The sequence below is a fragment of the Thermoascus crustaceus genome, assembly GCF_041956765.1.
Source record: "Thermoascus crustaceus strain CBS 181.67 unplaced genomic scaffold VTN00scaffold_5, whole genome shotgun sequence".
NCBI classification, from domain to species: domain Eukaryota; kingdom Fungi; phylum Ascomycota; class Eurotiomycetes; order Eurotiales; family Thermoascaceae; genus Thermoascus; species Thermoascus crustaceus.
Window position 1 is genome coordinate 1,130,477 of NW_027192531.1, and position 12,995 is coordinate 1,143,471.

At 48.7% G+C, this 12,995-nt stretch overlaps 4 protein-coding genes across 4 annotated transcripts; 3 read left to right on the forward strand and 1 right to left on the reverse strand.

Annotated features, from left to right (window-relative positions):
* Positions 1-821: 821 nt before the first annotated feature.
* Positions 822-2,561, reverse strand: VTN00DRAFT_7954 (uncharacterized protein; the record flags this gene model as incomplete). The annotated part of the gene is made up of 5 exons (XM_069434754.1): positions 822-1,691; positions 1,749-1,912; positions 1,963-2,265; positions 2,371-2,434; positions 2,499-2,561. The coding sequence occupies 5 exons, from the start codon at positions 2,559-2,561 to the stop codon at positions 822-824; spliced, it is 1,464 nt and encodes a 487-aa protein (XP_069286220.1).
* A 617-nt stretch (positions 2,562-3,178) lies between these two features.
* Positions 3,179-4,976, forward strand: VTN00DRAFT_7955 (uncharacterized protein; the record flags this gene model as incomplete). The annotated part of the gene is made up of 2 exons (XM_069434755.1): positions 3,179-3,538; positions 3,591-4,976. 2 exons carry the CDS (start codon positions 3,179-3,181, stop codon positions 4,974-4,976), a joined length of 1,746 nt encoding a protein of 581 aa, XP_069286221.1.
* A 2,010-nt stretch (positions 4,977-6,986) lies between these two features.
* On the forward strand, positions 6,987-8,846 carry VTN00DRAFT_7956 (uncharacterized protein; the record flags this gene model as incomplete). The annotated part of the gene is made up of 4 exons (XM_069434756.1): positions 6,987-7,256; positions 7,314-8,586; positions 8,643-8,713; positions 8,772-8,846. 4 exons carry the CDS (start codon positions 6,987-6,989, stop codon positions 8,844-8,846), a joined length of 1,689 nt encoding a protein of 562 aa, XP_069286222.1.
* Positions 8,847-9,866: 1,020 nt separating this feature from the next.
* VTN00DRAFT_7957 (uncharacterized protein) lies at positions 9,867-11,185 on the forward strand (the record flags this gene model as incomplete). Its single annotated transcript, XM_069434757.1, has 2 exons — positions 9,867-10,153; positions 10,207-11,185. The coding sequence occupies 2 exons, from the start codon at positions 9,867-9,869 to the stop codon at positions 11,183-11,185; spliced, it is 1,266 nt and encodes a 421-aa protein (XP_069286223.1).
* Between the last annotated feature and the right edge of the window lie 1,810 nt (positions 11,186-12,995).

Sequence of the window (12,995 nt, forward strand, 5' to 3'; positions counted from 1 at the left end):
ACATATATATATAAAGATTACCTGCTTAGGTGTATTACACAGAATATTTACAAACATGAATATAAATACATACCTAATAAACTCTATCTCATCGAACAGACACATCCGATATTTTTACGAATTAGGATATTCCCAACTATTTTTGCAATTGTTAGATAATCTTGAATTTTTTTTTTTTTATTTTTTATCGCAGGGTTAGTGGCATACAAGAGAGAGAGAAAGAGTTGAGATCTTAATCATTTCCCCCTTTCTGTTTCCCCTCCTCACCCCACCAACTCATTTGATGAGGGGCCTTAGATGATATGATCTGACAACTCTATATATATGACAACGTTGCCAGGAAAGACACGGACGTACCGCTGTATAGTACATCATCACATGATCAAACTACCGACCAACTTGGATTTCTGACTAGCATCATATCACATCATTTCTGATAAGAGAGTGAGACATATATATATATATATATATGCCTGTCAAAGATCGTCATCATACCGAGGCCAAGATCAGATAAGATACGACACAGAGCAGAGAAACAAACAAAGAGCACAGCATATATATATCATCCTGTCATTATCTTATCCTGAAGTAGCAGTCGGTTCCCCCGTTGTCCGCAGAAGAGAAGAAAGTGGAGAAAAAGTATATGCGGAGCGAGGATAAATGATAGTATCAAGTACCATGTATATAATATACCATAACATAAAATAACACAGGTCCCTAAGGCCACCCACTGACGGAGCCACCCACATGAAGGACGAGAAGAAAAGGAAAGTAAAAATAATTTCAAAAGACCACCAAAGACTAATCGATCGATCGATCAATCAGACTTTCTCCCACCCAGTAGTCTCGCTGCTACTCCTGCTTCTCATGCCGTCCCGGCCGGAAGAAAAGAGGCCACCACCACCATGTCCGGTCCGAAGACCGATCATCCACCCCACGAAGCCGGCCGGGAACCAGTCCCCGATGAACCCGTACGTCCGCGCCCCGCGGCCCACGTACACGACCTGTTTCTTCTTCCTCCGTCCGCCGCCGAAGATGCTCTTCGGCGCCGGCGCGATGCAGTCGAAGATCGCGTAGTGAAGGTTTCTGGCCGGGGAGCCGCGGACCACGCTGGGTCCCGCGGAAGCGACGGGTCGCTGCTCGATGCTGGATAGGTATGACGAGCCGTACATGGCCCGTTGCTGCTGGTTCCAGGTCAGGACTTCGGTGCCGGCGATGTGGCCGTGCGGGGTGCGGTACTGGGGGCCCAGGTCGATGTTGCCGAGCTTCAGCTCGACGACGTCGATGTTGTTGTGGTGGAGGAGTTGGAGCTCGCGGCGGAGGGTGGTCGCGAAGCCGGAGATGGCGTGGGCTGTGACGACCTCTGGGCCCGCGAAGGGGCCGGAGAGAGACGATGATATCGAGGGGTAGATGAAGAGGATGGTGCTGGGGGTGTTTCGGAGGGTGAGGAGTGGGATGAAGAGTTGGGTCGTCAGGATCGGGGACAGGAGACGCGTATTTACGGTGTCTGCCCAGCTCGATGGTGTGATCGTGGCCACAGGTCCTGACGGGTAGTCTGGCGATGGGACGATGATCAAGCCGCTCAGTTGGCAGGTGTGCGGCGGTACGGCTGGGATCGGGAACTGAGGCTTAGTGATCAAGTTCTTGATCTCGTGCAGCGACGGATGTATCTCCGACGGCGTCGAAGGTGACTATAAGCTGGTTAGACTAGCTATCAACATAGAAGATAGCGGGTGCAAAATCCTTACAGTCGTGAGATCGAGCCAGAGAGCTCGGATATCCATACGGCTCTCCGCCTGAACTGCATGTTCCTCTTCCGCAGAGGAAACAGTTATATAAACGATGAAGCCCCGGCGCTCGAGATCATTTGCAATCGACTTAACCATAGGTTCATGCGGCGATCCCGCGATAACTATCTCGTCTCAGTGAGGGATGATAGACAATGGGTTTGCTGCAGCGTACCGACTATTTCCTTGCGCGCGCCATTTCCAGCTTTCCTTGCTTTTCTTTTCTTCCCATTAAGCGCCTGACTGCCATATATCAGAAGACTGCCGGTGCCCACGAAGGCCAGGATTGCGGCGCTCCATGCTCGATTCTCCAGGATCCAGTTCTGCACGCGATCAATGAACGACTGCGGCGGAGACGGAACGCGAAAGCTGTTGCCTCCTCTTGACGAAGGGCGAATCGAGGAAGGGATCCAGGACTGCTGCGAAAGCGTTTCTCGAACTACAACCGCAGCATGTTCGACGCGGCGGTCGATCGCGTCTGCAACGTCCAGCGAGTATCTCTTTACGTCATTCGGGATTGAAGAAAGCTGAGAACGGGGGTTAGCGCAGGCGCAAAGACTGAGGTTATTCTGCTATCACTCACATAGTCCAGGAAGAACTGATCGTCGCTCGTCATCTCGGTCTAGCGAAAGCGAACAAACATAAACCTGTTGGAGATGTCGTGAGCAAGACTTTCGCTGATAGAGGGGATGCTATCTCGGACGTGCTCACGTGATGCGGATGAGCTAAACAGACTGCCTTAACTAACTTATCCGATCCATCCGTACGGAACATGTCTGAAGACCAACTGCTGTTGTTTGAGCTTGGCATTAAGCTAGAGCTCTAGAGAGCACTTCAGACGGTTTTCTTCTATTCTATGACTCTGTCTCTCGGCATCTCCAAAGTTCAAACCACGGACGGCTTGCCGCTTGTCGCAGATCTACTCCGTACAGTACCTGGTTGCCATATCTTGCGGCACCCGCGGCACGCCCCCCTGTCCAAGCCATCCACCTTGTCGCTTTTGCTATATTCTGATCGGGGCTGGCTCTGTCTAGGGTATATGACCTGTCATAGTGTCTTGGTACCCTCCAATGGCTTCAAAATCATGTGGTTATAGAATAGCAATCCGCCAAGACAGTAGGTGACAGGGGAAACCTACTTGTACGGTAGCTTGGACTTCCGGGGCCCGTCTGTCAGCTGCTTCCAGACCCACGTGTGAGCATCGGTAATAACATACCGGGCTGGGTTTGGTCGATCTTAATGAATAATAGCCTGAATAGAGCAAAACATCCGATTTCAGTCTGCATCAATGCTTACAGCTTCTCTTTGTTATTGGTTGAGATTGAGACTGTTTGCCACCCAGACCGTGGAGGAACTACTATGTCCTATTGCTTAGCCTTATGCCTAGCGCTATGGCTAGTCTTGTCGAGAAACCTCGGCCATGGCCCTCTACTATATACAGCATGAAGCTCCCTGGGGGTTTTGTCCTGGGTTCACCGTGGCTGAAAGTCTTCGGCCTCTGTCAGAATATGCGTGCCCACAGTCTCTCGCTCGCTACAGCACTCCTGCTGTTGACCATCCATGGAGTCGATGCAGGGTATGCGCCCATTCACACTACATGCCCTACAACTCCCCTTGTCAGACCGGCAACAGGGCTGAGCGATGCGGAGGCGAAGTACCGGGAAGAGAGAAAGCAGGTGGCCGACAAGGCTTTGAAGACTTGGCTCGCAAAGACAAACCCTGGTTTCCACTATGATAATGGCCTACCGATGGTGAGTTCGGTTCCCAAAACACGTCAACGCCATAGTCGCTGACTCTCTTCAGCTGGCGTTGGCCGTTAGCGGCGGAGGCTATCGGTCTCTGCTTGTAGGCGCCGGTGTAATCCAGGGGCTTGACGAACGGGATAGCAACATCAGCACCAGCGGACTGTACCAGGCGCTCACCTACCATTCCGGTCTCTCTGGCGGTTCCTGGCTACTGTCATCCTTGACCGGCAACAATTACCCAACCATCACAACTCTCAAAGAAAACCTCTGGAAGCAAGCCTTCCATGACAGCCTTCTGATCCCGGACCACCTGCTCGTCGCTGAAGCCTACGGAAGTATTATTGCTGATATCACGGCGAAACATCTGGCTGGATTTCCTCCGACCCTAACTGATCCATGGGGTCGCTTGCTCTCGTATCAGCTCTTGGACGGCCCTGATGGCGGCGCCAGCACGACGCTCTCATCGGTAACAAGCCTCTCCAACTTCACCAGCCACGCGGTGCCATATCCTGTCATCCTCGCGCTGGGCACGAAGACTTTCAATGGCGAATGCACGCCAGGACCTAACGCCACGACCTACGAATTCACCCCCTATGAATTTGGCTCTTGGGACAGCGACGTCAGTGCTTTCACTCCTACGGAATACCTGGGTACCTCCCTGTCCAATGGACAGCCGACCGAGGTATCCTGCGTTGCCAACTACGACAATCTGGGATATATCTTTGGCACTTCGTCGAACCTGTTCAACCAAGTCTGCCTCTCGGTGCCAAATCCCTCCAACAGCTTCAGCGATCTGACTATGAACCTGGAGGAAATGGTCAACCGGGTACACGAGGTCTTGACCCGCGACGAATACGCCGTCTACCGGAACCCCTTCTACGAGTACAACTCGTCCACCTCGGTGCCAAACCAGGCGAATCCCGTCTGGGCCCAGGAATATCTCTCACTCGTCGACGGTGGCGAGGCGTTGCAGAACAACCCAATCTGGCCGTTCTTGCAACCAGCTCGCGGCGTTGATGTCTTGCTGGTGAACGACAACAGCGCGGACGACTCCCACAACTTCCCTAACGGCTCTGAGATCCTGACCACGTACGTGCAGAGCTTCAACCACAACCTGACGCGTATGCCGTACATCCCCCCCGTCGACACCTTCATCTCCGAGGGCCTGAACAAGCGCGCCACGTTCTTCGGCTGCAACGAGACGGACAAGCTCACCATCGTGTACATCCCTAATGTCAATATCACATACCCGAGTAACATGAGTACGTTCAAGCTTCAGTATGACGAAGATGAGACAGACGGAATGATCGGAAACGGTCTGGCGATGGCTGACCAAGGCGGAGAGGAAGGATGGGGCACGTGTCTTGGATGCGCGATCATGAAGAAGTCAGGAAACCAGCTACCGTCGGACTGTGACGCGTGCTTTAAGAAGCACTGCTATTAGCGGCCATGAGTGTTTTGCGCACGGAACGAATCATCTGTGATGATACCCATGCAGTTTAATGGTCGCTGTTCCATGTGGTAATCGATAAAATACTATGGATGATAAGGCATGAGGTAGAAAATTACTAATAAATGGCATTTATATTTACTATTGAAAGTCCGAAGATTGCTTTGTTAATCTCAACCACTCAAAGCCTTGAAAGCTAACTCCTATTGAACATCAAACAACTCTATAGAGAGAGCACTTAAAAAACTGACAAACACAATCTTTAAATAAACACATACAAGATCATTAAGATCTTAGTCCATTCAAATATAATAGAGTGCATGGATAAAAGGCTCTTAAGAAATTATGAATATACTGACTGCGGTTTCAGTATGCGAATTCACTGGAATGAAACTAGTACTTACTGCGTAAGTGTATAATATGCAGTGCCCGATCAGCTGAGAGAACTGAAAGCAGTAAAGATTGGCTTGGATAATCTCTACCCCACGGGGTGTTAGGCACAGCACACAGCTTCAGTGTGCTTCCAAAATTTAACACCCAGAGTGAACAAAGTCAAGGAATGTGAAAAGAGTATCATGGAAACCGCTCACACAATTGTGTACCTAACCTTAGACGTCCACCTAAACTAGGAGTACATAGTGCTCCCACAGAGGTTAGGTAGGTAGGTACAAGCTGTGTTGCGAAAAAGATCAGTACATATTCAAAGGAGAAGGGACGAGCAATACCGTCCTCATAGAGCACCGGAGGGAAGTTGATTGCAATTGTAATCGATGGAGATCGTATCTACTACTGAAGGTATACTAATCGTTCCATGTTCGGTACTAGCTGAACTGATCGCTCTTTCAACCATCAGCGACGAACGGTCTGAGCATCGACATGACAACATACATTTACATTTCTGTACGAGGTATTTTTCATAAAGGTATATTCTAGCTCCCAATCCAGTTCTCATGCAGTATTAGGGACCTCGTACTTCTGAAGATGATAGTCTGTTACGGTTATATTCACAGAAACTCCTTGGTGTAGCCAGAGGTAAGTTGGTGTATCATTCTCCGCAGTGGACAATGACTACTTACAAGGAGTAGAGTCTACGTTTGACACTCTATTACGGGGAATCCACAGAGAATGGTGTCAACAGGATGATATCATCAACACATCCATGTTGCTACAGGATGGATCTTTGACATCGACAATGATACGTTACGATTTTACAAAAAAGGATAAGTATCGCAAAATACCCCTTAGCGTTGTTCGCCAGCGTCCCATCGAAACTTCTGGTTTCGTCGAACATTACGAGCCGCCGGGTATTCCTAGTTGCAATTTACAGTCAATTCTCCGGCCACCATACTGGCATCTGAGAAGCAGCGGTCTAGAGTCACCAAGCCTACAGCGACGGAAGGCTTTTGTTAGCAGAATATTTGAGGATTTTTCGTACCAGTGGAGACATATCCTTCAGAGCCGGTATAACAATTCCACGTTTCGGGGAGAAGCATTTAGTGACTTGAACGACTACAGCAGTAAGTCTGTTAAATAATGCCATAAAATTACCTGATAGGTAGGCAGATAGTAGTTTAGGAAAAGAAAAATTTCAACGTGTCCGCGGTCCTATATAAACTTGAGACTCACACTAGAGAAACCGCCAAATCTTCGTTGAGTTTGCTTTTCTTTATTTTGTCCCAATAACGCTCCATTATTTAAAGGCCAAGCTTTATCAATGCTCCGGAGTAGGCCACGTACCTCTTTGAAGTAAGGTGAGTGTATACTGAGGGGTTCGGCACGATAGCAGATGCACACGTTAGTGGTTGTATCACAGCCGCGGGAGATAATGATAGGTGGATAATTCAGCCTACCCTCTCCCCTCACTTGATATGCTTATATCACTAACCTGCATAAATAGGTGCTTAGATCACAGTGTCACTTCTCTTCTCTTTTGACTGTCTTAATGTCCGAACGCCGGCCTATTATTTATAAACCAGTTGAGCTTGCTACTGCTCTTGCATAAAAATGACTCGCAAGCCCTGGCAGGAAGTTGCGAAAATCGCACAGCAAGCGAGAGACACGTCCATAGCCCAGGTCCAGCCTCCAATCCCTGATGTTCCTCTCGATCTGCCGTTTAATGTATCCGACATTCCGAGACAACTTCTCACTCCCGCCGAAGTAGAAATAACAGAAACAGCTCCGGAGGTTCTTGCCCAGTCACTGGCCTCAGGAAAGCTGACGAGTGTGGAAGTTGTGAATGCCTTTCTGCGACGCGCTGGTCTTGCCCAGAGACTTGTGAGTACCCCTGTAGTCGAATATAAAAGTACACATATTGATATCTTTACCTTCCAGGTTAACTGTATAACGGAGCTTATGCCCCAAGAAGCTCTTGAACGGGCGAGATTCCTGGATGATTACCTCAAGGAACACGGGAAGCCTATTGGACCCCTGCACGGCCTGCCCATTAGCGTAAAAGAGCACATCGGGATGAAAGGACGCGGTCTCAATGCAGGATTTGTTGCCTGGTGGGACAGAGTCGCTGAGGAAGACGCACACGCCTTGCAAATCCTGTGGCGCGCTGGCTGCGTGTTTTATGCTCGCACTACCCAGCCGCAAACTCTGATGCATCTTGCCTGCTCAAGCAATCTCTACGGAGAAACAGTCAATCCATTTAACCGTCAATTGACCTCTGGAGGGAGCTCTGGTGGAGAGGGCGCGTTAATTGGGCTGAATGGAAGCATACTTGGACTTGGTACTGATATCGGCGGTAGTATCCGCGGTCCAGCGGCAAACAATGGAATCTATGGTTTGCGTCCTACAGGTGGCCGTTTCCCCTTTGACGGTTTGATCGCGGCCAAGGGAGCACATGGAATAACTCCTGTTATGGGACCATTGAGCACCAGCAGAGCCGGTCTAAAGCTACTGATGAAGACGGCTATCGACGCAAAACCATGGTTGAAGGAGACCTCGCTATTCCCCTTCCCGTGGAGAGACCAGGAAAGTTACCTTGACACAGGATCAGGAAAGAAACTGAAGATAGGTGTTATGTGGGACGATGAGGTTATAAGGCCGCATCCTCCCGTTACCAGGGCTCTCAAAGAACTCGTCCAAAAACTCAGCGAGGTACCAGGTATTGAAATCGTGGATTGGAAACCGTACAGGCATGACTACGCCTGGGAGCGAATCGCGTCCCTCTACTACTGCGACGGAGGACATGATGACCTTGATATTCTTACAGATGGCGGCGAGCCCATGCTGCCACTCACTGAGTTCATTATAAAGGACAACCCGTATCGGAAACGACTGCAAATGGAAGATCTTTGGGATCTCTTGAACAAGAACGAGGAGTACAGGCGTGCCTATGCCAAGCGATGGAACGACACCGCCACAGGCATCGATGCAAATGGTCATCCAACAGGAATGGTCGATGTGATTCTCTGCCCCGTGGGCCCTGGTGCCGCTCCGCCGCATGATCAGGCCAGATACTGGGGGTACACCAGTCAATGGAACCTCTTGGATTATCCAGCTGCAGTGTTCCCTGTTACAAAAGTCAAGCCCGAGGTGGACGTTGCCGAGTCAGATTATACCCCTAGAAACGAGAAGGATGAATTTAACTACAAACTATGTAAGCCCAATGAGAGTCTAACAGTTCTACGGGCTAGATAGCTGATTGATCTGAAGACAACCCCGAAACCTACCAGGAAGCGCCTGTTTCTCTTCAGCTTGTTGCCCGGCCGTTCGAGGATGAGAAGGTATGTAAATATCCACTTTCGACTTGGATATATCACTAACGGAAGGTGTTGTGTTTAGCTTCTGGAAGCTTTGGATTATATCCATGAGAAAGTCCCTTTGCCATTTGTTTCAAGATACGCACGGGAGCCTTAGGCTGTCCCCGAAAGCAAGGTGTGGGCTTAGGATGACAGCTAAAGCTGTACATTAATGCTTAAACGACATCTGGAAATTGGCTTCCAAATGCAGTTTATGGTAAGAAATTCTTAAATACAGACTGAACGTGGAAGATCCACCGAACATATGATTTCAACAACATACCATGTTTATCAATACATGAACCTTAGAAGAACAAATCGATCCTTTCGCGCGTATAGATGGCGCCTGCGACTATTATTAGTGTCATTGATTGACTTGAAATGCCTGCATCTCGAAACTGCATAAGTTGATGAGAAATTTTGGCATTATCCCTACACTTTCTTGATTATTGTTATTGCGAGACCTGTACGTAAGTAGGACCTACTTGTGTGGCGTTGCGTGCCACACAAGCACTGACTGATATGGGACCTAAGCAGGAATCCACTCTGTATGTAGTACTGTAAAGTCCGTTAAATCTCTACGAGCGTACTCCTTTATCTTAAGGAGCATACAGAGGATATCTCTAGTTCTTGACCCACTGTGGAGGAAGATCTGAGATTCTAAACGGATTTGTCAGCCGCCATCGTAGATTGTCAGATCCGGATCACGTGACAGACGATTCCGGCAAGGTGGCTCTGGATCGGAGATAGGTTTGACCCGCCCTGCAAGGTCCCGTTCGATTATCAATGGGCATAGACCTCGCTGTGGCGAAGAAAACCGCGGATCTGCTGGAGAAATACTACAGGGACAGTCTAGTTGCTGCTGAAGCCCTAACTCTTCCTTACTGCTCGTTCTTGATACCTAGATTTGAAATGTATTATTGAGATACCCCAGGTTTAACATTCTGTTGACGTGTTCCCTGCCAAGCGGTTGGAACTGCAGCCCAGTACTATGTATTTCGCCTCCGAGGGCAACCAGCGTGAAGTCTCTGATATCGACAGCGCTTTTACACCGCATCGCGATTTCTCTTCATAATACATCTCTTTCTGATTACAAACATTTCAGTTTTGGCCTACTTTTGATAGTCAGGGTTTCACCATGCCCCGCGAATTCGATCCCTTGATCGATGAATTCCAGCATGACAAGAGCAAGCCGAGAGAAGCTGAGGCTTTGCTGATGCTCCGCAAAGTTGCTTCTCTTGTAAAACCGATAATGCGACAGCGGTGCTGGAGGGTAGGGGCTTTGTGCGAGTTCTATCCACAGGAACGGAATTTACTGGGCTTGAATATGGACGGGGGCCGCAAGATCCTCCTCCGACTACGGCAACCCTATGATGAACGGCAGTTTCTTTCTTTTGAAGCGATCACTGATACCATGCTGCATGAGTAAGTGGAACGGAGTGTCTTGTATACTTGGTTTAGATTGCTAACATCCTCAGGCTTTGTCATATTGTTCATGGCCCGCACAATCAGCAGTTTCATGCTCTTTGGGATCAGCTTCGTCGTGAGCTCGAAGAGCTCATTGCCAAAGGCTACACTGGGGAAGGATTTCTCTCGAACGGGAGGCGTCTTGGGGGCCAAAGAATACCCTTGCACGAAGCCCGGCGGCGTGCTCGTGCTGCGGCTGAACGTCGACGTACGCTCACGGCTGGTTCTGGGCAAAGACTTGGCGGTACTCCGATATTGCGAGGAACAGATATGCGCGCAGTCATTGCAAATGCTGCCCAGAGACGGATAGAAGTTATGAAAGGCTGTGCCTCCGGAACCGATGCGGGCCGGCAACTAGCAGAAGAAGCCTCCAGGAATGGATTCAGGACAAAAGCAGAAGAGGACGATGCAAACGAACGGGCTATCATGGAAGCATATATCGAGATGATCCAAGAGGAAGAACGGGAGAGATACGGCTCTTCATATGTTCCTCCAAGTCAAGACAATCCCGCAGGACCTCAGACTAGCCGTTCGCCACCACCCGTTCCGGAAAGCACCAAGCCAAAGCCGCCGTCCCAATCATTGCAAGCATTTTCTGAAGGGGACCTCGTATATTCGACATCCGATAACGAATCCTATGACCATCCTTGGACATGTCCCATCTGCACTCTCGAGAATCCAGCCAACTTCCTCTGCTGCGATGCCTGCGCATCTGAACGGCCCCAGCCGTCGAAGTCTAAATCTGCTTCAGAGAATCGGGTGCAGGCCTCCGGACTGCCAGCGTCGCGGTCGGCTAGTAGGAAACCAACTCGGCCATCTACAGGGTCTAATACCCTAAAGTTTCGGACCAGTTCCGTCGAAATGCTCGAGGCATTGGACAGGAGTAGGCAGAAACGGCCTCTTGGCTGGGTATGTCATAAATGCGGGGCGTTTATGGAGACGGAATGGTGGACGTGCTCGAGCTGCGGGACAATGAAGCAGTCTTCATAGTGCTCATGATTTCTGAGATGGTTTCTTTCCATGCCCTTTGGCTATCGCCTTGTTTCTTGTGTAAGATATAATGATGTGATGATACCGGATTTGCCCATTTTAGTTATGAGATTTACTCTATTGATAATTGCTATGTCTTACAATTCTCCTCCTTTAGTACTTCTCTCACCTATCAACCTACTGATGTGACTTTGTTGAAAGATGTGGCTTAAAGTAACTGATATTCCATTGTTTGTCAGGATGACCTATTCCATCCAGATTCGTTTCATATCTTGCCCTATGGATTTATGGCCCTTGTTTCTGAAGCGACTGACTGGTGGATGTACTTCCTGGTTACATCCACTTCAGTCATTCTTTATAAACCATATATTACAAGAGCGTCGAATCGACCTGGGTCTTTCTAGGATTAAGTGATCGATCCATACCCGCTTACAATAAGAGACATCATGAGGGATTTGTTAGTACGTGCAGTAAAGGCATGCGGATGACGAACAAAACTGATCAGGCCTGTAATGACAGAGAAGAATTTGAACAGAGGACTTAAGTCAGCTCCTGAAGACACCGTCTTTCTGGATAGAGACGAAAGAAGGGCGCGGACATACAAAGTATGTACATGTATGTACAGCTAATCTTGCATGTCTAAGCATTCATCCAAATATCAATCATATTCGTTCGACGAGGTCTGTACTAGGCAGCACGGCTCAACTTGTTTCACTTAGCGGCCCAAAGACGTCCTTAGTCTGGAGAAATTCGTCGCGGACAAGATCATAATGATAATGGGCCAATTAATGAAATCAAAATAAAGTCAATACACTGAACTAAATAGGCAGATTGATGGCATACAAACAGGCAGTCTTTCATTTAAACCACAGTCTCTACTCCAGATATTCCTTTTCCAAATATGGGTGTACAGTACCGTGCCATATCTTTTCGTCACCCCCTCCCCTGCAACCTACTGTCTTGGCGGATTGCTATTTTATACCCATGTGATTTTGAAGCTATTGGAGGGCACCCAGACACCATGATAGGTCATAGACCCTAGGCAAAAGCCAGTCCAGATCGCAGTATAGCAAAAGCGGCAAGGCAGGCAGCTTGGACAGGGGAGAGGGGGTGCCGAAAGATATGGCAACCTGGTGTACTGAGGATGCTAACTGACTAGTTAACTAGTTAACAGAAATAGTTAACATAATCCACCACCGAGCGGCGCAAAAGTTCCGAGCTTCCCCCCTATCCATCTGCCCCTATTCAACCACCCAATATGCCACCAAAATCATCAGATTCTGCAGATTCTGCAGTTAATCAAGAAGATCGTCTTCTATTAGCTATAAGGGCCTATCATAATAGGCAGTTTCGGAGCAAAGCAGCAGCAGCAACAGCATTTGATGCGCCTCCACGGACCCTCCAGTTTCGGCTTCGCGGCAGAACGGCACATTCAGATACCATGCCAAATAGTCAAGAGCTCACCAGATCAGAAGAATATTCACTCAAAAAGTGGATTCTTGATATGGACAAGTGAGGCCTACCACCATCTCATGCCACTGTATGCAGAATGGCAGATCTATTACTATCTGATCACAAAGGCAATACTACAGCAATTGGTCCAAATTGGGTAACCCAATTTATTAAGCGGCATAATGATCTTGCATCAAATACAATCACAACTGTTTTGCAGTTTTAAAGCGTGCCTACGGCAGGCTGGTGGAGGACCTCACGCGGCTTGGAATCAATCATATTGACAAGCTGGATTTCCTTGCAATATATCCACAAGCTCATACAGAAGCTTTTAAAGTGGACAATATCACCAATGGCT